General features: G+C 42.1%; 1 protein-coding gene across 1 annotated transcript; it reads left to right on the top strand.

Annotated features, from left to right (window-relative positions):
- Positions 1-1,244: 1,244 nt before the first annotated feature.
- Positions 1,245-20,616, top strand: nuak1b (NUAK family, SNF1-like kinase, 1b). The gene is made up of 7 exons (XM_046859393.1): positions 1,245-2,496; positions 9,489-9,609; positions 12,504-12,655; positions 13,762-13,827; positions 14,497-14,616; positions 16,231-16,363; positions 16,507-20,616. The coding sequence occupies exons 1-7, from the start codon at positions 2,248-2,250 to the stop codon at positions 17,553-17,555; spliced, it is 1,890 nt and encodes a 629-aa protein (XP_046715349.1). The 5' UTR covers positions 1,245-2,247; the 3' UTR covers positions 17,556-20,616.
- Positions 20,617-21,574: the final 958 nt, after the last annotated feature.

Below are 21,574 nucleotides of genomic sequence, written 5' to 3' on the forward strand. Positions count from 1 at the left end.
AAAATACAAAAAAAACTTTTCCTTAGTAAAGGAAGGGAAGGAGAGAAATAAAAAGGGGGAAAGAGGAGAATTTGTATGTATGGTGTATATGTTTATTGTTAATAATTTCCAGTAAAAAAGACTTTGATTAAAAAAGAAATTCTACATTATATGACCAAATATTTGTGGACACCTGACTGGAACTCCGATTGCACCCTAGATCTCCTCATCCTGGATCAGTATCTGATCCCACTAATGCTCTTGTGGTCAAATAAACACAGCCCCCAAAGCACCAGTCTGAAGTCTAATGGAAGGCTGTTTTTTTTTTACTTTATGAAACGTTCAATAAACACATATGGGTGTAAATTGAAAAACCCTGAACCAGTGTAGGAACAATTCTCCAACAGAAGAAACAGTTCTTCAGAAGCCCAGCACACACACACACACACACACACACACACACACACACACACACACACACACTGCAGGCCATAAGTCTTCAACCGGGGGTCCGCAGTGGTCCACTAATTAATGTTGAAACACAAGGAATTGGGTAAAAACATCAAAAAATTAAATGTAATTGAAAAAACAAATCATAATTTGTTCAAAATAGTTTTATTAAAATAAAATCTGAGTTTCATGTAAACAGTAAAAGAAAAATGTATGAACTGTGAACATAAGTTGTGATTTTTTTTATTGCAAAATATGTTTGTTATGATGCAGAAATCTTTTTGAAAGATGATGCATGCACAACAACAACAACAACAACAACAACAACAACAACAACAACAACATAATATTGTCTTAACATAATATAACCAACATCATAGGATTGGCTTCTGTTAATATCAGTTGCTGTGTTTGACTTATTTTGGATCAGGGGGTCTCTACTCCATATCACCTATGTGGTCCTTGACCTTAAATACGGTGAAGACCCCTGGTGTAGGTGATCCACTGATGTGCAAATTGCTGTTCTGCAAAATAAATCAATAAAAAAAAACCTTTAACCAGATTTTTATTTGAAGGACCACACTGAGGTTTAGATCTTTATATCTGTCACTTGTGGTTGTGAGCAAAATAAAAAATCATGCAGTTTCTCACTGCTTTAATTCCATGCGTTATTAAGATGAATTCATGTCTTTGTGGCACGAGAGAGGTGTGGAAAAGACCCAAATTCCCTCAAAAAACGCAGAGGAGTATGCGCAAATGACTCCTCCTCTCCGGTTCCTTTCGTTTTTTTTCTTTCCTTTTCCTGCGAGTGAGGCAGGAGGAGAGAATAGACAGACTCAGAGAGACGGAGGAGAGAGAGAGAGAGAGAGAGAGAGAGAGAGAGAGAGGGAGATACATCATGGCCATGTTGAAGAGGGCGCAGCTGTTCGAAAGCGCAAGCAGCCGCGCGCGTCTCACCTCGACGTGGTCACGGAGCGCCGCACGCGCCGAAGCCGCAAGCCAGACGACGAGCGACGCCGACGCGCGCGAGCCGCCGACGCCGACACCGACCGCGCGCGCGACACAATGAGGCTCCGCCGCACGTTGAACGCCGAACTCGGCGCTGCGCTCACGGCAAGCAGTCAGGTGTTTTGGGGGGCGATTTTTTTTCCAATGCTTATTTTTATTTTTATTTTGGTGAATTCGAGCAATAGCGATCGCAGGGATATGCGGCGTCTCCGGTAAACAAAGAAACACCGGGAGGTGGGGGGTGTAGGCCATGCTCAGATACCGGGAACGCAAAATGACGCTTTTGTAGGATAAGATAAATACAAATAAAATAGTATTGCATACATACTTTGGGATGTGCACGTGAACTAGAAATAAGACGGACACGCCAGCAGGACACAGCCGGCTATAATGGACTATAAGCGTCCTATAATTAATTCATAGACTTATAATAGTGTTCATAATATAATTCCTGGTTTTATGCACGTGAGATTTACACGTGCTTTCTTTATTTTTTAATCATTTTCTTTTTTATTCTAGATTTGAGATATACTGTAGGTTATTATAGGACAGGTAGAATAGACTGTAGGTGTAATAACTGTTCATTATACATTATTAACATGAGGGATCACTGGAGATCCTCGTAATCACTGAGATCAGCATTATTTTAGGCTTATAACGCCGTAATAGATGATATACAGCGTTTCGCGTGGATTAAGGGTTTGTTTATTTATTTATTTATTGAGTTATATCTGAGAGTAATTAGGCCTGTTGCTGATACTCAGAAGGTCGCTGGGTAGGTAGAATAGACAACAAGTCAAGCAAGAGTCGATGTCCTCCGTGGACATGGATGTCGGCCGGCAGGAGATCGAGGCGCTCCAGGACTCACCGGGAAAACCGGGAGCCGAGGAGCCGCTCGCCGCATCTCCGCAGTCTCCCGGGGAGAACCAGCGCAGCTCGGGAGTGAAGAAACACCACCACAAACACAACCTGAAACACCGCTACGAGCTGCTGGAGACGCTGGGCAGAGGCACGTACGGCAAAGTCAAGAAGGCCATCGAGAGGCATTCAGGCAGGGTGGTGAGTGTTTTTGTTTATTCTTTACCTTTTAATTTCTCTGTTCTGTTTAGTAAACCTGGGCACACTGATGTTCCGAGGCAGGTGAGTTTCACCATGAAATCACAAATCTGGGCTGAAGTTTGCTTTCCCTGTTTCCATAAAACCTGTAGGCCATGCTCACCTGTGCACTAGATCTCAGACCATAATAAAATTTTATTATTTAAGCGCTTTTTACAATAAACATCATCCCACAGCAGTGATAAATCGTTTATGGAATATGCATTTCTATGTTAATCCCTATTAGTTTTTCAGGTTGAGAGGATCTAAACTCTAAAGGGAACCCGTCCTCATCTGGGTGGCACCAGATCCAGAACTGTTCATGTGATTTGCATTCCTGAGCCATTGTAGTAGACTGTTGACATCAATTACATCAAATACAATGGACATTGTCTCAAAACAGCTTTGCACAGACTAAACGGTAATGCAAGTTTATTGCTTAAAAGGTAGTTTCTTATCATTGTTCAGCCCTGATGAGCAAACCAGTGGTGAGGCAAGGGAAAATCCCTGAGCTGGTATGAGGAAGAAACCTTAAGAGTAACCAGACTATAAAACAGAGAACCAGTCTTCATCTGGGTGGCACCGAATGTCCATTTATCGCAGTCCAGTTGTTGAGGTGTGCAGTGATAGGTGCGTAAACGTTGAACTATTCATGCAATCTGTGCTCCAGACCCATTGTAGTAGACTGTTGATGTTAACAATCCGAGGATTGTCCGAAACAATCCTCAAAGTTCTGCTCAGAGGCTTTATGGATCTTTAGGCTGTAGGTGTAGAACCTACAATTGAGAAGGACTTGATTCAAAGGTAGGACGTCAGGATGAACCAGGCAGATATGAAGAGAAGAAAGGACAGAAACACTGGTCACTATATCCTAATAGTTCCTCAATTGTTTAGTAACTTGGATTCAGTGCATCCATAGCTGCACTGGTTACAGACAACTCCATTCAGAAGTTGGGCATCAGGATGAATCAAGACGTGACAAAAGCACTGGTCACTGGTGCCTCAGGAACTTGACCGAAAGAGACTGTTTTCAATATGCAGGCTATTAGCAGTTTTCAGTGTAATAGCCAAACGCAGTGAAAGTTGGCAGGGGGAAAAAATGGAGCACTCCAATTTATTTAACGAGAACACTTCAAGGCTCTTCTCTGTTCTGGTGGTGGAATGAACTTCCCCTAGATGTCCGTACAGCAGAGTCCCTGATTATCTTCAAACGATGACTGAAGACCTTCCTCTTCCTGAAATACCTAAATTAGCACTTTCCAAGTTTGTAGAATTCGAGTTATATTTATATAAGTTTGTAATCTTGTGTACCAGTGTAGATTTATTCATTACTAGAGACTCAAAGCACTTTTGTACGTCGCTCTGGATAAGGGCATCTGCTAAATGCCACAAATGTAAATGTAAATGTAAATGGTAAAACGAAGTCCAGCTTTTTCCTTCTCCAGGGAATCGTGAGCTGTGATCAGAGCGCATGCGCAATCTATAACAAGGGCACGTGCTCGGCCTGCTGTTTCTCGTTCGTAACGGTACGTGATCACCGTGTGTCTATTCTAGTCTAGGATGTAGGATATATACATACCTTCATTTTATTGTATTCCTACAAGGCCAACTGTAAAGGTTCTTTCAGCACCGAGAGAAGACTTCAGTACTGAGAGAGTTCATTTCTACAGACGTCAACGTTTCTGGTTCGTGTGTTGATCGCTAGTGGGAACGAATAATGAGAACGCACAGGGTATATTTCTGTCATTTTATGATTTCTTGCCCACGTCAGTGTTTGAACTTTTGACGCATTACTTTATTACTTTATATTGGACACAAGTCAAGCTCACGGTTATAGTGAATCAAGGGACATGTACTGAGATTGATAAGAGCGTGTTGCTAGGTGGGAGGTAACAGTAATGGGACAAACATTAAACCAAGTAATTCCACTGAATTTGTTATTGTTTATCAATAAGAGTCTAGTGTTAAGAGACTGTAAAAGACTTCCTGCTTTACTCTGAACGTATCACTTGTTGACTCTGTTCCTTTTTTTGACTTTCACCCCATCCACCAAACCAAACACCCACAGAACGCAAGGCGAGGGGCTTGTCGGGCCGAGTGCCAGGACCAAGCTTGTGTCTGGTGAATGACTGTTGGGTAATAAAGCTAAAAATAAAGCCGAGCTTTGGAGAGAGGTATATACAAACACAACCTTCTCCTCACTTTCCTCATCCTGTAGGCAAGAGTTGAATTACAGAATAATAAGGAAAAAAAGGTTATGACAAATTCAAAAACAATTTCCGTACCACTTTCTTTCATTTTCATTTTTAGCTAAGCTGAGAGTGTCGTGTTGTTTTTTAATCTATATTCTGAAGAATCCACACCAAAAACAGACGTTTATTGTTCCTGTGTGTATATGTGTCAGCCTGCACGGTGTTACCGAGACCGAGAGTTATTTGTTTAACAGATCAAGTCTTACATTCCTGTGTTATCTCTCCAAGGAACAGAGGTTTCCTTCAAGAGCTATAACCTGTTATCAGCAACGGCCATCCTACTGCTCTAAGACAAGGAAGTTCATGGTTTCAGAGTTCCAACTCAGTGTCACTGTGGATTCACTGTAGGACTCGCCAACAGCTTGCACTCCCCTCTTCTCTTGTGTTTTTAACCTTGAGAATATGTATTTTTTTTAAATCCCTATCCAACCTTCACTTCATCAAGAGCAAAGCTTGGGCTGGAGCCGATCACGTCACTGCTGTGAGATGCCAGTAGGCTTGTTGACAACATTTGTAGTTGGCTATAAATTTTCTACTGTGTTCCTTTGTGTTCTTTTAAAACTCTCTTATCAGTGAGTCAGAAAAATGATGCTGGAAAATGTGTGTAACGCCGTGCGCCTTCTGAAGAATTATTTTATTTTTGGAAGTAACAGTAAATATAATTGCGTGTGTGTGTGTGTGTGTGTGTGTGTGTGTATATACTTGTGTGATTTGCATACATGTATGTGATATGCACCTTTCCAACGTTTCAGAGAAATTGACACACAGTTGTGAGAGTGTATGAGTGTAATCTATAAAGCCTGGCCTATATTATGTTGGGACTGTGAGCTCTGATTAGGAGTGTGTGTGTGTGTGTGTGTGTGCGTGTGCGTGTGTGTGTGTGTGTGTGTGTATATGCCCACGTGCTTGTGAGTGCCCTTTAACAGACTGGAAAAAGGTTACGATGACAGCATGACTAAAGACAGATAGTGACTAGTGAAAGGCCTTCTCACTCAGGAAATGAGGATGCCATGGAAAATTAATATCTTATGGAAGGGCTTAAGCAGGAAAAGACCACGGATTCCCATTAATACTGATTTAGGAACAGCATCTTCTCTCGAATCTTTTCCTCTAGGTGTGATCAGACATTTAAACATTACGGGTGTGACATTATATCAAACTCCATGAGAAGCATTGAGAGGAACCAAACTCTAAAGTCATCTAGGTGACTCCGAATGTCCATTCATTACAGCTCCATCATTGTTGAGGTGTGCAGAACTGTACATGCTAATTGCAGTCCTGAGCCATTATAGTAGACTCTTGACATTAATTACAGTCCAAATCATCCTCAATTCAATGCAGTATTATTTGTATTGCGATTTTAATCATAGACAATTGTCCTGAGCAGCTTTACAGAATTAAATAGACATTTTGACATAAATGAGTCCCTATATGTTTTAAACCAGTGGCAACATTGGCAAGAAAAAAAATCTCGAAACGCTACAAACAAGAAACCTTGAAAATTTGAATAAAAAAATGGACAATTGTAGCCCCAAGCTATTGCAGCAAACCGTACACACTGATCACACTATCACACTATGCACATCCATCCTCATGGTTCAGGGTTTTTACCCTCCACAGCAGCCTCATACATTCATTCAATTATTATATGACAAAAATTGTAGGTTATTACTTGTGAGGAAACTTCCAGCTATGAGAATCAGTGATAGTATGTTAGTATGCTAGCACATTGTCTGAGCATGAGTATTTTTTTTCTTTTCCCTTTTGCCTGTTCTGATTTTTAATGAAGAGAACACAACTTTCTCAGCGTAGACATCAACATGGATCCTATAAATAGCAAAGAACCGATCTGGTTTGATTCCTGGTCTCAAAGCCCTGATGTTTTATTTAGATTTTAAAGTGGATTGCCACAGACATCGAAATTATTTTTTTTTTATGAGTTTTAGCCATAACAGGTTTGGGCACATCTTGAAACTTTCTTTTTTGTAGGTTATATGATATCAGCATTATCAACTGTATAAAGAGCTGGAATTAGGCGGGTTTTTTTTTTTTGGATACGAGCAGCCATCCAAAAAATGCGCAAGTTAAATAGCTTCGTCTCTCGGTTTGGAAACGATTTCCAAATAGACGAAATACAAATTTTTTAATGTCAGCTAGTCAAATACATAAAAGTACGAGGCGGCCTTTTAGATCCACTAGTTACTAACAGGTGGTAGGGTTGTTTCCAGTGGATGAGATCCAGATGTTTTTTGACATAAGATTGTTGGAGTAAAGACTACAGCTCTTTTAGAGTGTAAAAAAAAAAAAAAGTTAATATTTTGAAAGGTTGAGCTCTGCAGTCAGAACGTTGTCCACGCTGGGCCTCTCTGGAGTCTTTACATTCCTGCACTATTATTGTGGGGCTGGCAGGAGGCACATACCTGAGCTCTAGATAAACTTTATGAGATAATGGAAAACACTTTGTGGTGGTTTACAAATAAGAACCCAAGGATTTCAACTGAGCACTGGCAGTACCGGCCATATTTCTGTATATATTTGACCATTTTGCTCCACGTAATCAAGTTTTGAGCTATTCCAGTTGGGTTTCCTTGTTGGGCCGTGCTGCATAATTTACCTTAAGCTCTGGCTAGCATGTGGTTTTTGTTGCTGTGTAAAAAGCAGGGCTTTGGTGGACTGGGCTCCTCCTTTGGCAAAGAGTACAGTTGTCCAACTTCTTGTCCTATCATTAGACTAAAGATTCATCAGAAGACCTTTTACTGAAGTTGGATGGGAAAGATTTACACTATATCATTATGCATTGTATGCAGTAAAAGCATTCCTGAGTCTCCATGTTTGTTTCGAGGTTGAACTCCAAGTGATCTTGTAGGTTTGCTGGGAGATATATTTCATAAACATGGATGTGCAACTGTTCAGTTGTTTCCAAAGTTCTTGGATTCAATCGTCGTTTAGTCCATTCAGCCACTTCCAACTGTCAGATTGTGTTTGTGTATTTTGCAAAGTAACATCCATTTTCTAAAAGCAAGAGACGAGTCAATTTCCAAACAACGTATCGGGTGCACAATCCGCATTGGGTGTTCATTCTCCGTAATAAACACTTTAATTGCAGATCACGGTGTGGCGTCAGCTCTATAAATGTCATGCAGCACATGGGTGTGAAAGTGTTAGCCAGCAAATCCTTTGCCGGCATTTTCTGTTCCGTTGCATATCACTCCTGTCAGCGCAGTATCTCCCATCCGCATTGTTCCAAAATTCTATTCTGGGTGGTGAAAACAAGTGCAGCAGAGATTTGACTTTAAAGGAGAAGGCAGAGCAGTGAATACAGATGACCAGGATGACTAGAACTCACTCCGGCAGGAACAGGTGATGGAGCAAATGTAGCGTTGAGACACAGCAGCATATGAGATGCATTCTCGAACCCTCTCTTCCCCAACACAATCAGTAACGTTTTGTGTTTCTTTAACATACGAACCTGCTCTGGGGAATCCTCACATTTTATTTGACCAAGAATGATGTCACGATGATTAGAGCAGGGCTGAAGCATATGAGCTCATTACACAATGATGCAGAAATTGAGACTTACTCCCTCCACAGGTCAACGGCATTTCACATACTATAACCATTACGTTGCCTTATCTATGTTCGTTTTAAGGATTTATACAGCAACACGGGAAAATCTCTTGTTCACCATGTGGAAACATGCAAACGTTAAGGAGCCTGTATGCTCCCTATTCTTCGGAGCACGTGGATCTGTTCCCTGCAGTGCAACCCGATCCAACTATTAGAGGGAAAGCTGTCTTTGGTCTTAAGTCTCAGTGAGAAAGCATTGCCCAATCCTTACCGCCCACACGAGCAGAGCAAAGACACAGCGAGGGCCTCCATTAATGCACTGCGGCCTGTCCTCTTTTCCAACCTGCAAGCCTTCATTTTCTCCAAGGAGGCTTGAAAATGACACACTGAACGAAATGGCTGGGTTTGAAGAACAGGGCCCCATTTTTAGGCCGCGCTTGTTGGATCAGGCCCAATCCTTACATTCTAAAGTTCATTTAAGGTCAGAGAGGGTGGTCCGATTGTCTGCTCATTTGTTAAGGTTTCACATGTAGTCCCTTGTTGGCAGACTGCTGTCATAAAAAAAAAAAAAAAACGTATACCACGCCCAAAGGGAAATACGTCTTTGACATTCCTTCATATCGAACACTGATGCATTGAAACAAAACATTAGGAAGTAGCTTTGGGAAAAATAATTAAATACTCACCAATTGCTCCTTCACGGTTTGGTGTTTCTCAACTTTAAGTCAATAAGGCGCCTTCTTGGCAAGTCTCAATGTCTTATTGTGTAAGATTAAGGCTTCTGTCATATACTGTGTATTCCTGCGTGGCACCCTGTCGAATCCCGATGATGCCACACCTATTTGTGCCTTTGCGTCCAATGCTTTAACCACTAAGCTGCCACTCCCCGTTCTCTTTACTAGCCAACTGCCATTGCCTGTGCGCTTGTGTATGTAGAAGAGGGTGGATAGCGCTTTCCTCTGAGTGTGTTTCCATCTGCCTTCTGATGCAGTGTGTCCCGGAGAAAGCATGAACCAACTGTACCCAACCCTGATCGAAATTAGGAAGATGACAATGATGTGTAGATAACAATGAGATGTGAATTATGTGATGACTAAACGTTGTTATTCCCTTTTTTTTTTTTTTTTTTTGTTTCAGGTTGCTATTAAGTCGATTAAGAAGGACAAAATCAAGGACGAGCAGGACATGGTACACATCCGTCGGGAGATCGAGATCATGTCGTCCCTACGCCACCCTCACATCATTTCTATATATGAAGGTTTGTCTTTTCCTCGCTTTTTTTTCCCCCTTTAATTTGGTTTAGTGTTAAAAAATTACTTTCATGTGTCTGTACATATGTGTGTGGGCTCATCCTGCACCAAGAAAGAAAGTTACACAGTGAAGATCGCTGACGATTACTGTTAGATCTTTTATTAATCATGTGTTTGTCCGTATGTGCGTTTGGAAGTATGTTTGTGAGCTGATTGTGTGTGTGCACAATGGAGTGGAGTGTCTGTGGGCAACTTTTCACGCATATAAGGGGTCTTCTTCAGTCCTCTTGATCTTGTGGCCAGACATCTGCTGGCATTTCTGTGTGAGCAGCTGGGAAGCAGATTCTCTGGGAAGGAGAGGGATCTCTGGGTGACTCAATCTCGTGCACTGCTGCATCTATGACTTGGCTACGAATTAAGCGTTGTATCATTGAATTACTAATAACCTCCTCACTACCTCTTATAAATGAACTGTTAGAGGTTGGACAGTTTTGTTTCTTTTTAGTGCGTTTCTATGTACATTCTTAACCCATATGGCGCATTGAGTTGGTCATAGACAGCTGAGAAAATCTGAACAATAGCCCTCAGGTTATTCTACATGAGTAAAGCATGATTCATAGTCTGAATTCCATATACCTGATTTCTGGAATATTTGTTCATGCCAGGCTTGGTACACACAGCACATGCTAACTGGTGCATTCTTTTCTTCACACAGTCTACAAATAATAAACACAGATACTGTGTTTTTATTAAGCGGCGAGCGCCTGATTAGGAGTGATATTCGCCTCTGCACAGTGTTATGTCTCGGCCCGTGTTGTGGTTGGACTGTCTCAGAGTGTCTGAGATGATGATTAGGAGAAAACACCCATCCAAATAAGCCTCTGGAGTCAGACAGCTAGTGTCTATGTGTGTTTTGTCTGCCATTACCACATCAACGGTTCTTTTTTATATATGTATACATATGCTGTGTGTTTGGTTTTTGGTGTATCTTGTTAAATTTAGTTTACTGCCCTAGTCTGGCTGCTTACAGAAATAGCACCAGAATGTATAGACAGTGGAGAAATGTATATATATATATATATATATATATATATATATATATATATATAAGGATAAACCTTATCAAACCTTAACAATTTATCACCAGTCAAAAGGCTCATTTTCTCACTGCCATTCCAGTCTGTTTGAAATCTTTCAGGGAAAAGCTGATGCAGCGTTTTATCTAATCTTGAGGCCAGTGCTACTTGGGCTGGTCAATAATATACACCGATCTGAATTGTGTGTGTAATTGTGTTATGGAGTCTAAGTAGAGTAAATGGCTCATGAACAATACACAGTAATTACAGCGTTTGTAAGCAGAGCTACCGAACAAAGAAGCAAAGTGATAGAGAGGAGAGTGGAGTCTGGTGACAAGTCATTGCCCAAGGTTATGCAATCTGCCTAATTATTCCCTGTAGTATGAGAGTGAAATGGAAATAATGGGCCAAGAGGTCGCAGCCAACAAACACAATCGTGACCTGAAAAAAGCCTAAAAGCCGTCGTCTCTGACTGTCAACTGGCAACAAAAAAAAAAAAGTCTTTCTCCCAATGGAGCTATAAAAAACGATTAGAGCACACGCCAGACTCAAGGACGAACAGCAGAGCATTTTGAATGGACGTTAGAGACACCCCCAAATTGATTTAATCATGGTTTTGGTCCCTGTAGGACTAAAGTGTGTGGAAACATGATGGACATTTCATTGCACGTTTCATTATCCCTGCACTTCTGTGGTGTAATTATAACAACGCACCCACACCCATAACACAAAACATGCCTATGTCAGGCCGAGATAGCAATCGCCCCCTTTACTCATACCTATTTGAAAGATTTGTTAGGCAAATAAAATCATTTATTATTATATAATATGAATGATATTATATGTATTTAGTATGTACTGACGTTTTTTTTTTGCCATTTTACAGGGTTTAAAAAAGAAAATCTCATAAATAATCCTATGAAACTTTTTTAGTTCCACAAAAAGTGGTTCATGAGCGATTAAATGCATCTAGTGAGCTATTTTATAGCATCTGTGTTGTTGCTTGGCGTAATGGCCCCCCCATCAACGTACAAACAGTCGTCTGGCCCTATCAGCTGCCTGCCACTTTCCGCAACAGTGTGATAAGTGCATGATTTATAGCAGTGGAACAGTGGCACTGTGTTTGCTCCTGCCCTCTCAGCATTCTCTTCCTTTTCTCGCTTGTTTTCCTGTTACACAATTCCCAGAAGGCCCTGGTGCTCCACCTTGTTGCCTTGCAGCTGAAGGCCACAAAAAAGCCAAGCAGAATAAGCTGATGCTTCTCTCCTGATGACTTGCCTGGCCCCATCTCAGGGTGGGGTGCAGTTTAAAGGGAGAATTGGGAATTTTGAGGCTTTGACTTTCGCTTTCTCGTGGTTTTGGAAGTGTGGTGCAGTGTTTCATTATAGTTTATTGTGTATGTTGTTGTTACACCACAGCCGAGCGCCTGTGCTCATTAGCGGTCGAAGTCGTGACCCTATGAACTCTGCAGCTTGCCCAGTCGAAAATATTTACTTTCTCAATCCCCCGCCCATATTCAAAAACTGTCCAAGAGGTGCGTTTTCATTTGGTTCCTGATTGAACAGAACCTCTCAGGAAAAAGCTTTTTTTTTTATTTATGACCACAGGACACCATTCGGAGATTGTTGACTCTGTGTCTATGTCTTCCTGTGTCTATGTGCCAAAATATTATGCACCGCATCCTTATTACATGACATGCTGTGCATTTGAGGAAATACACAGAAGATAATAGATATCCTTTTTATTCATGCCGATGGCCATATTGCTTTTTTTCCAGATTTGTTTTTACCAAGTGACCTCACGGTCTGTTTTGAATTACCTTGCAGTATTTGAGAATAAGGACAAGATTGTGATCGTAATGGAGTACGCCAGTAAGGGGGAGTTGTACGACTACATCAGTGAGCGCCGGCGACTTTCCGAAAGAGAGACGCGCCACTTCTTCAGGCAGATCGTGTCTGCAGTGCACTACTGCCATAAGGTACCGTATACACCTCTTTTTCCTCTTCACTTTTCCCTGATTTCTCTGTCATAACTTGTAATCAGAGCCCCGAAACATAAATGCGAAGGCTTTTGTGCGCATGTTGTCTTTGGCGTCTTTATTATCGCAAGCAATCGTTGAAGGAGAGAATGATAGCTAACAGCTTGCATCCCAAATCACAAATTCAGGTTGGTTTAAAGGAATAAGCTAGTGTGTCAGATTGATTGGGTTGCCTACAGCGAGAGATAATTGAGTGGGCCACACATACTGTCTGGAACTAGGCTCGGAAATCGTCCCCCTTTGTCTTTCTGTCCAGTCTTTCATTGCTTCCCCCCATGGTCTGAATCCCCTGCTGTGTTCTATTTAGAGCCAGATCCCAAAAGACACATTGCTGTAGGCTGTAAACATGCATGCAGTGCATGCGAGAAGGGAATCATTTAATTTCCCCTTTCTGGGAAAGCCCGTAGATGACCTGCAGTGACCCGGGTCGGAGTCATCACCCCGGGCGGCAGGACATGTGTACTGTCATGTGTGCTTGGCACAGATGGCACAGGAAGTGGCATGCTTTACATGTTGTCCCATCTGCTCCATCTCAAAAGCTTGCCGAACATATGTTCCGAGCCAAAGTGGAAGTGTACAAGTGCATAGCTGCATCAGTAAGGAACTCTCTGCTGCGATGAACTTGTGTCCCTAATCATGAACGTCTGTGCTCCAGGCAGCACTTCCCACATGCTAGTTGCTGCTTTAAAGGAAATACTAATGACACAGTCGGTTTCGATTCGGAGCTGGTGTGAGAACATAACTCTCTGTAGTCCGTAATTACAGGCGAGTGTTTATGGCGCAGCTGTTAGTCGCCACATTTCAAAATGTTGCCTATGACCTCAGTAGATATAATGGTGCGGTGTTGTCCGAGGAGGATGTCGTATTTATTTAGGGACATTCTTTCATCACTAGCGCATCAACCAATCCTTCATGATGTTGCTTGGTGCAATCTTGACTGTTCTAATATGCTGCCGTCGCAGTACTCTTATACGTTAGATGGCCTCCATAAGATTGCTTGGGAACAAGATTCAGTAAAAATGAAAAAACATTGTTTTTTTTTGCAGAATGGTGTGGTGCATAGGGACCTGAAGCTGGAAAATGTGCTCCTGGATGAGAACTGTAATATAAAGGTAAGAGATGATCGAAATCAAGCTCTTTAACTTTTCTAATACAACAGAATTTGCTATTATGTCAAATATGAAACCATTAAACACTCACACCAGGCTGTCCTGCATACACTGATCAGGCATAACATCATGACATTAGAACATTCTGAGTGGTGAAGTGAACAACACGGATGATCTCTTCATCATGGCACCTGTTAGTGGGTGGATTTATTTATTAGGGAGCAAGTGAGAATTCTGTCCTCAAAGTTGATGTTAGAAGCAGGAAAAATGGGAGAGCATAAGGATTTGAGCGAGTTTGATAAATTGTGATGTCTAGACGTCTGGGTCAGATCGTCTCCAAAATGGTAGCTCTTGTGGGATGTTCCTGGTCTGCAGTGGTCAGAATCTATCAAAAGTGCTCCAAGGAAGGAACAGTGGTGAACCGGCGACAGGGTCGTGGGGGACGAGGATCATTGATGCACGTGAGGAGCGAAGGCTGGTCCGTGTGGTCCGATCCAACAGACAAGCTCCTGTAGCTCACACTGCTGAAGAAGTTCATGCTGTTGATGCTCGAAGACCATCACAATATTCAGCAGTTTGATCATAATGTTCTGCCTGGTGTATATTACTGATATGCACAAGATGCTCTAGCACCACCAATAACGCATTTATCCTGAATTTGTATCTGAACAGATTGCCGACTTTGGCTTGTCCAATCTGTACCATAAGGACAAGCTCTTACAGACGTTTTGTGGAAGCCCACTGTACGCATCCCCAGAGATCGTCAACGGAAGGCCTTATCGTGGCCCCGAGGTAAGACATCTAAAGTACTTTGACAAAATCAAAAAAGCACTACGTATCTTATAATAGCGGCTTTAAAAGTTCACATATTTGTGCTGTGTAAAACAAACCCAATGAAAGAGGAATCCCAAAGTTTGCAGCTCATGTTAGTTGTAAATCACTGGAAAAAGCATTTGTAACATCTTTCCTGAATTATTCTGGCAGTGGTGGCCCAGTGGTTTATAGTCCAACCTTTTGAAGATCGTCAATTTAAATTCCAGGACTGGTATTGAAACACTTTCATGGCTCATGTAAGACCTTCTAAAACGTACCTGAAGCTCATTTTAAAAGTAGAAAACATTCGTTTATTTGAGTGTAAAACACTTTGACCCTGATTCAGGGATCATCCAGTGGCGTCGATTCCACAGCGCACACTGATAACCTTTCCGGCTGCTTCTGCAACGAACACTTTGCCGTAATCTCAGAGAGTTTATACAGGATCAGCGTTGAATTTTGTTCATCTCGAAGAAAACAAACACTGGCCTGAAAAAAGGCACTAAACTTGGAATTGCTCGCAAGTCTTTTTAGTTTTTCAAAGATGATTTTTATTGCTTGGATACGTCCTCACCAAAGCACTCAAATGAGTTCCACAGGGGAGGAAGAAAGTGGTATTTTTTTCCTCTCTCTCTCTCTCTCTCTCTCTCTCTCTCTCTATCTCTCTCTCTATATCTCTCTCTCCATTTCTCTTTATTTTCTCCCCACTCTTTTTTTAGTTCAATGCTTTCCACCTCATTTAGAAAGTATTTGTTAGGCGTTTCCAAAATGTAGTAGTTAAACAATCTTTAGCAAGTGCAGCTCATATTTTTAGACACCCCCCCCCCCCTTTTAAAAAAACGAAACAAAACAAAAAACCCAGAGGATTTCAATTTGCTATAATTTGCCGCAATTTTCTTACGATTTTGATCGCAATCAAAAAATCATGGAACCCTTATGGGAAAAGCCACAAATTACAGGCAGTAAGGGGAATAAATAGCAATAGCACACACAATGGCCGTGTCACTCTGCTATGATTCGAATCTCTGCAGAGTCGTGACAGGAAGCCTTGAGCTAAATAATTTGTGAGGAAGTCCAATCATCAGGATTTTCTATCTGATTTCCTGTGGCCTGACACCCATGCAGTTCATAGCCAGCTGTTTAGAGGTTTTTAATGAATTTATTTATTTTAACAATGCCTATCAGCGGGTGGACAAGCTTCTCAAGAGCATTTAGGGCTTCCTCAGGTTCCTTTACTTTTTTTCAGACCTTTCCTGCTTCCAGCAAAGTAACCGTAACGCTTACGTAGAATGTTTTCTTGACAAACATGCGTTACAACACAGGGGGGTTAGAAAAACATGGCTGATTGGTGAATTAGTGTTCCCTGTTTGAGAAATGACAAAATGCTTGAATACAGTAACTGATGTGATACCCAGCAGAGTCCTTTTAGTTGCTATGGCAACAAGTTGACATTCTTAATCATGTGTGCATGTCTAGCGTTTATAGGACTCTTGTGAGTGCCTCGCCTTAAGCAGTGTGGAATGTGGATTTCTTTAGGCTCTTAGGACTTATTGTTCTTCGGTAGCAGATACCAGTGTTATCTCTCCCTTCCAGGTGGATAGCTGGGCGCTGGGAGTGCTGCTCTACACTCTGGTCTACGGTACGATGCCGTTTGATGGGGGAAACCACAAGAACCTCATCCGCCAAATAAGCAACGGTGAATACAAAGAACCGACCCAGTCATCAGGTACAGGTTATCCGTTAAGTGACTTTTTGATTAAGGTCACATCCAAGAGCTTTTTTAAAGAGATTCCAGGATTGTTGTAGCTCCTTAGAGACCTTTAATTCTTGTTCTAAATTGTACCTGATTCGATGTTTTTTCCCCCCCAGATGCTCGTGGTCTGATCCGCTGGATGCTTATGGTAAATCCTGAGCGGCGGGCTACAGTGGAGGACATTGCCAATCACTGGTGGGTGAATTGGGGTTGGAAGAATAGTGTGTGTGACTGCGAGAGCCAACGTGACATGGGTTCCCCCATGCTGGCTCGCCTTATCGATTGGCAGAGCCGCACTGAGCCACGAGTAGCCAAGGGACCCCGTCCCGAACCACTTTCACTCATCCGTCAACGACCTAAAAAGAGCAAAAAGGAGAATGATGGAAGGATGCCCCACTGTGACGAGGATGACAACCTGGGTCTTAAGCGACCAAAGGGAATACTTAAGACTCGGCCTTCCGAAGAGCAGCAGTCACCCAGCCCAGCGGACATAGAGCTACTGCCTGCCCTTGAGGGTGCAGAAAATGAGGAGGGGTCTCCAGGTGACCAAGAGGAAGAAGAGCCTACATTCACGGGAGGCCTGCTGGCCAAGATGGCACCTGTTCTCCCAAAGAAGGGCATCCTGAAAAACAAGCAACAACGGGAATCAGGGTACTACTCTTCACCAGAGCGCAGTGAGTCCTCTGACCTGCTAAGCGGCAGCAGTATCACACCCCTTGGTGCCAGCTCACCACCTAAACGCGCAGTGGGGAGGAAGGGCATCCTAAAGCGCAATGGAAAGTACTCCACCTATAGTGCCACACCATCTGTGGCTGCCCTCGGAGAGACTCCATCTGGTGATGCAGGTTTATGGCGTAGCCAGAGTCGGCCATCCAGCATCGTGGGGGAAGACTGCAGCGTCCTGACCAACAGCTCCTTCAGTGGGGCAGAGTGGCCCCAAATTGGCCCGAGGCCCAACATTCGAGGCTGTGCATCAGCTGAAAATATACTCCAGCTGGTCAACTTTAAAGGGTTACAGGCAGCTCCAGCTCTTCATGGAGGGAAGTTTGGTCGAGGGGCTCACAGCTCACCTGGGGACAACAGCAGCTTCTCCTTGCTGGGAGACCTAGATGATGTAACACAGGTATACCAGCAAGCCCTGGACATCAGCAGCAACCTGGTATAGAGAGAGAGAGAGAAAAAGACGGGAAGAGGGCGATCTAGAGAGAAGGCTGAGAGAATTTATGCGGAAGTGTTTGTTTTGTGTATCTCTGACGACCAGTTGCAGTGCTGGGATAATCTGACTGAGAGGCTTGCATGGATTGAATTGAGGAGGTTATACACTGCCAAACACACACAATGTAAGACTTGAGGTTTGTGAAGTAGGGAAAATCGATTGTTAGTCCTCTAGTGCCCTCGACCCTCCTGAAAATCAGTGATGAGTTCAAATGTTTACACGTTGAGCAAAAAGTGAGTTAAAAAATCACACATAGACACCCTACAGCGGGAGGGGGGAGGGCTCCGAATCAGAACAAAGAGCCGAGCTATGTTTACAAAAGCACCTTAACTCACACAGAGCACATGTTGTGATCTTTACTTCCTATGAAAAAAGAAAAAGAAAACCAGGGTCTTGCTCAAAATGAACTGTCAGTGTCGTTTATTTATTAATATTATTTTTTTTTTTGCGTAGATTTAACGATACAAAACCGGTGTGGTCTGACTGTACTGGAAGAACTTTGTCTCTCCCGAAACTCAGATGGAACTGACATATATAATGGCTATGTTTTTTGATTAGTTCTTAGAAAGAAAAAAAAAATCCCTGCCTACGTAAGGCAATCATATATGACAGGTCTTATATCCAGTCACATATATATGAGAATATCTAAAGAAGTGCCTTTTTCATTCATATGAAATTATGTATGTCATTTCCTTAAGGTGGAGAGAGATGCCAGGTGGCGCCATCACCAGATGTGCGAACTTGTCAACGTGTCGAATATTGAGTGACCCAGGACCTTTTCCTAAACAAAGCCTTTTCATGTTAACCTGGCTAACAGAATACCTTGCTATTAGCGTAAGCAATCAGACAAGACTGTTTTCAGGCTTTAATTAATGATGTCGGAGGCCTCCTGTGTTCTCTCTGAAAAGCCTTCACGTAATGACCTTGTTTCTGTTAACTCTGCTGTCCTGTCTTTGGCTGTGTTCTCAAATGAATCATTTGAAGAGCTCGTGTGCCTAAAGATGTCTCCACAGAAATTGGCGTGTTGGGTTCCATTTTGCGTTTTTTTCGTTATTTTCCAAATTGTAGTATGCAGAAAGTGGCGGTTTGGAAGTTTTTTTCCCTGGAAAGCCAAAGTTGCTGAGATTTTTTTAATTCTTATATCTAGTACAGTTATGCTTTATTTACTGACTGACTCATACTGTTCACTTTGTGTCATTCAGCATGATGTGGTAAATCTTTATATCCAAACAATGATTCAGCTTTCAGGATCAGTGTCCTAGAAACGTCTTGCAGTGGCGTGTTTTTACTGAAACGTCTCCTGAGTGTCAGGAGGAAAAGGTTTAATATTTATTTAAATGAGGTGAGGAAGGTGAGAGTGGACGTTCGGTGAGAGAGTGTTAAATGAAAGTGTTCATAATGGTACAGTAGGTGGATGAAATACGTTAAGTCGTTTCCAGGAAGTGGGTTTCATGATCGATTGATATACTGGAAATGTAACTGGAAGGACGATTGCAAGTGTTGAAGTAGCATGACGAGATAAGTAGCAGCGAAGAAAGTGAATGGATAGGGGTTAAGTGTGCACTCATTGTGCAACGAGATCCTAATGATTGAATGGAAAAATTTTCGTGGATGTCAGCGTTCGGCCGAGCGTTTCCGAGTTTTCGCAGCTCCAATAAACCTCCCGCATCATTGAGTTGCAACCAGACCGCTGAAAATGATAAATACCCAAACGACTGCAGGAAGTGCACATATCAAATGTTGTTTCCCCCCGAAAAACAAACTGTCCAACATCTGTAGGACATCTGAAGGCATTGTGTTCAACAGAGGTCCTGGGTACTGAGAGAAATTAGACCCCCCCCTTTGTGTATCGTATCGTATTGCATTTTTTAAAATTGCATTGTATTGTCAACTGGATTCACAGTGAAGGAATTATACTATGTTAGTATTTCGTTTAATTACATTTCAGTTTTTGATTCTCCAAAATATTGAATCTTTATTATTTTTTATTTTGTTTTAAAGGCAGAAACTTGGATGCGGCAATCAGTGATTTGACTAGGGCCAACCTGAGCCCATCTCCTCCCTTCAAATTATTGGCATTAATCCATACGTTCAATAAAAAAGCACCTTTCAGCAGCACATTCAATCCGCAGTAGTGTTCGTTTTCACAAATTTTCCAAAACGCTTTCATTTTAACAATCTGGAATGTGGAGAGGTCTTATACGGATTAATCTGCTGAAAATTCTGGACATGACCGACACTAGAAATCATGCCAAAGTGCCACCGTGTTGCTTACGTACATAATTCATCTCTGTCACAGAGTCATACCAAAAAAATAAAGAAGGAAAGATAAAAAGCTATGCATTAGTCGATGAGCCGCAAACATGTTTTCTGCCAAACTGGAATTTACTGGTGCATATCTGTTAGTTAGCAGAAAGTCTACTTATAGGAAAACTTGACTGGATATTGTTATTGACAACAAGAAGATGGTATTATTATAATTATTATTATTATGTTATTTAAGTATTATTTTTGTTACAATCCATTACTGTTGTTGGCTAAAGCCACAATAATCATTTAAATTTTTAATTTTTATTGATTTTAAATACCTGGACTGCCAAGGTGTTTTTGTTGTTGTTGTTGTTTACGTGCCTTTGCCTTTTATGATAACTTTAATTTTTTTTTTAAATAAAAGTAATTATAGCAATCGTGTTTTTATACTCTATTTATTTTGGTAGTGAATCCATTTCGGGTTGATGTAACGCCACTTCACGCCTCGCCTATGATTGTGTGGGTGTTTATATACGAAGACGTGCTGACCTGGAAGGACAGGGAGGGGAAGGAGAGCGAGAGGGAGTGAAAGGGTGTGGAATGCAGTGGTTTCATGCTGGGTTTTTTTATGTTGGTTTGGAGAGCGAGCTGATAACGGCCTGTATTTTTATTCTGTGAAAGTTAAAGTGGTCATCGTCCATCGGGATAAAACCATGCCGCTGTAAAATCAACTCGGTTAATAAATGGATCATGTAACTTGTGTTGCGTGTGAGTCTTTCTTACTGACGGAGCGTTGCGTTCTGTCGTCTTGTGCGACATTTATTATAACTGGAGGAGAAATTACAGATTTTAATATTTCATATGTCAAGTAGATTTTGAAACCTTTTTACTTTTAAAAGAAAAACAGTTAGCGGTGATGTCTGACTTGTAATACAATAAAGCTGTTTTGTGTGTGAGAAACTGCTATAAACTCTAAAGCTTTTTTTCTTTAAAGAGCATTTTGCTTTCCATGGAGCAAAAAAGCCACAGAAAAGTGGGTCTTTAAGTGCCATGTAGAAAAGAAGGGAAAAGAATCAGGCCACTAGTGCAAGGAGGAGTCAGCAGAAGAGGGAGATGGCGGCCTTGGCTGACTTTAATTCAATCCACGTTTCCAGCAGCAGGAGGAGGAGAAAGTGGTCGGCCAGCTCCGTCTGCGAGTCTCCAGAGGCCGGTGCAGAGGAGCAGGAGAACACTTCTGGCTCGTGCAGGGCGAGTGTAGAGTCTCCGTGCCAAAGAGTCCAGCAGGCCTGGCTGAGGTCTCTGTGTTAGCAAAGCTGCTCCCTAAACAGCATAATGACCTTCTTACTCTGGACTGAGAGGCTACATTTAGTCTGCCTGATGTAAGGTCAAATTTATAGTGCCTATAAAGCTGTCTCGAACAGCCCTGTGTTAATGAAACTGATCTGGAACTGGCCGGGCCTTTGCGAATATGAAACATAACATTAAATTGCAGGGAAATCGACCCCTTCAGGACCACATTTCCCAGCGCTGTAACCGTACAAGCAGATACGGAGTCCGATTGCTCATGACTAAAGCACTTTCTGATTCAGTCTGGCAGTCTGTAACAACCTTGTGGCCGGGTGATAAGGAGTTTCAGTTCTCTCAGGCGTTCCCTTCTTCTGGAAGTGAATCACGAGGAGGGAATTAATATGCGCTAACGAGGGAGAAGGAGGAGAACT

This window comes from Silurus meridionalis, chromosome 10 (assembly GCF_014805685.1).
Source record: "Silurus meridionalis isolate SWU-2019-XX chromosome 10, ASM1480568v1, whole genome shotgun sequence".
In the NCBI taxonomy this organism is placed as follows: domain Eukaryota; kingdom Metazoa; phylum Chordata; class Actinopteri; order Siluriformes; family Siluridae; genus Silurus; species Silurus meridionalis.

Coding starts and splice junctions, on each gene's coding strand:
- nuak1b (XM_046859393.1), top strand. CDS start 2,248: ATGTCCTCCGTGGACATGGATGTCGGCCGGCAGGAGATCGAGGCGCTC. Junction 2,497..9,488: donor AGAGGCATTCAGGCAGGGTG/GTGAGTGTTTTT, acceptor TTTTTGTTTCAG/GTTGCTATTAAGTCGATTAA. Junction 12,656..13,761: donor CAGTGCACTACTGCCATAAG/GTACCGTATACA, acceptor TTTTTTTTGCAG/AATGGTGTGGTGCATAGGGA.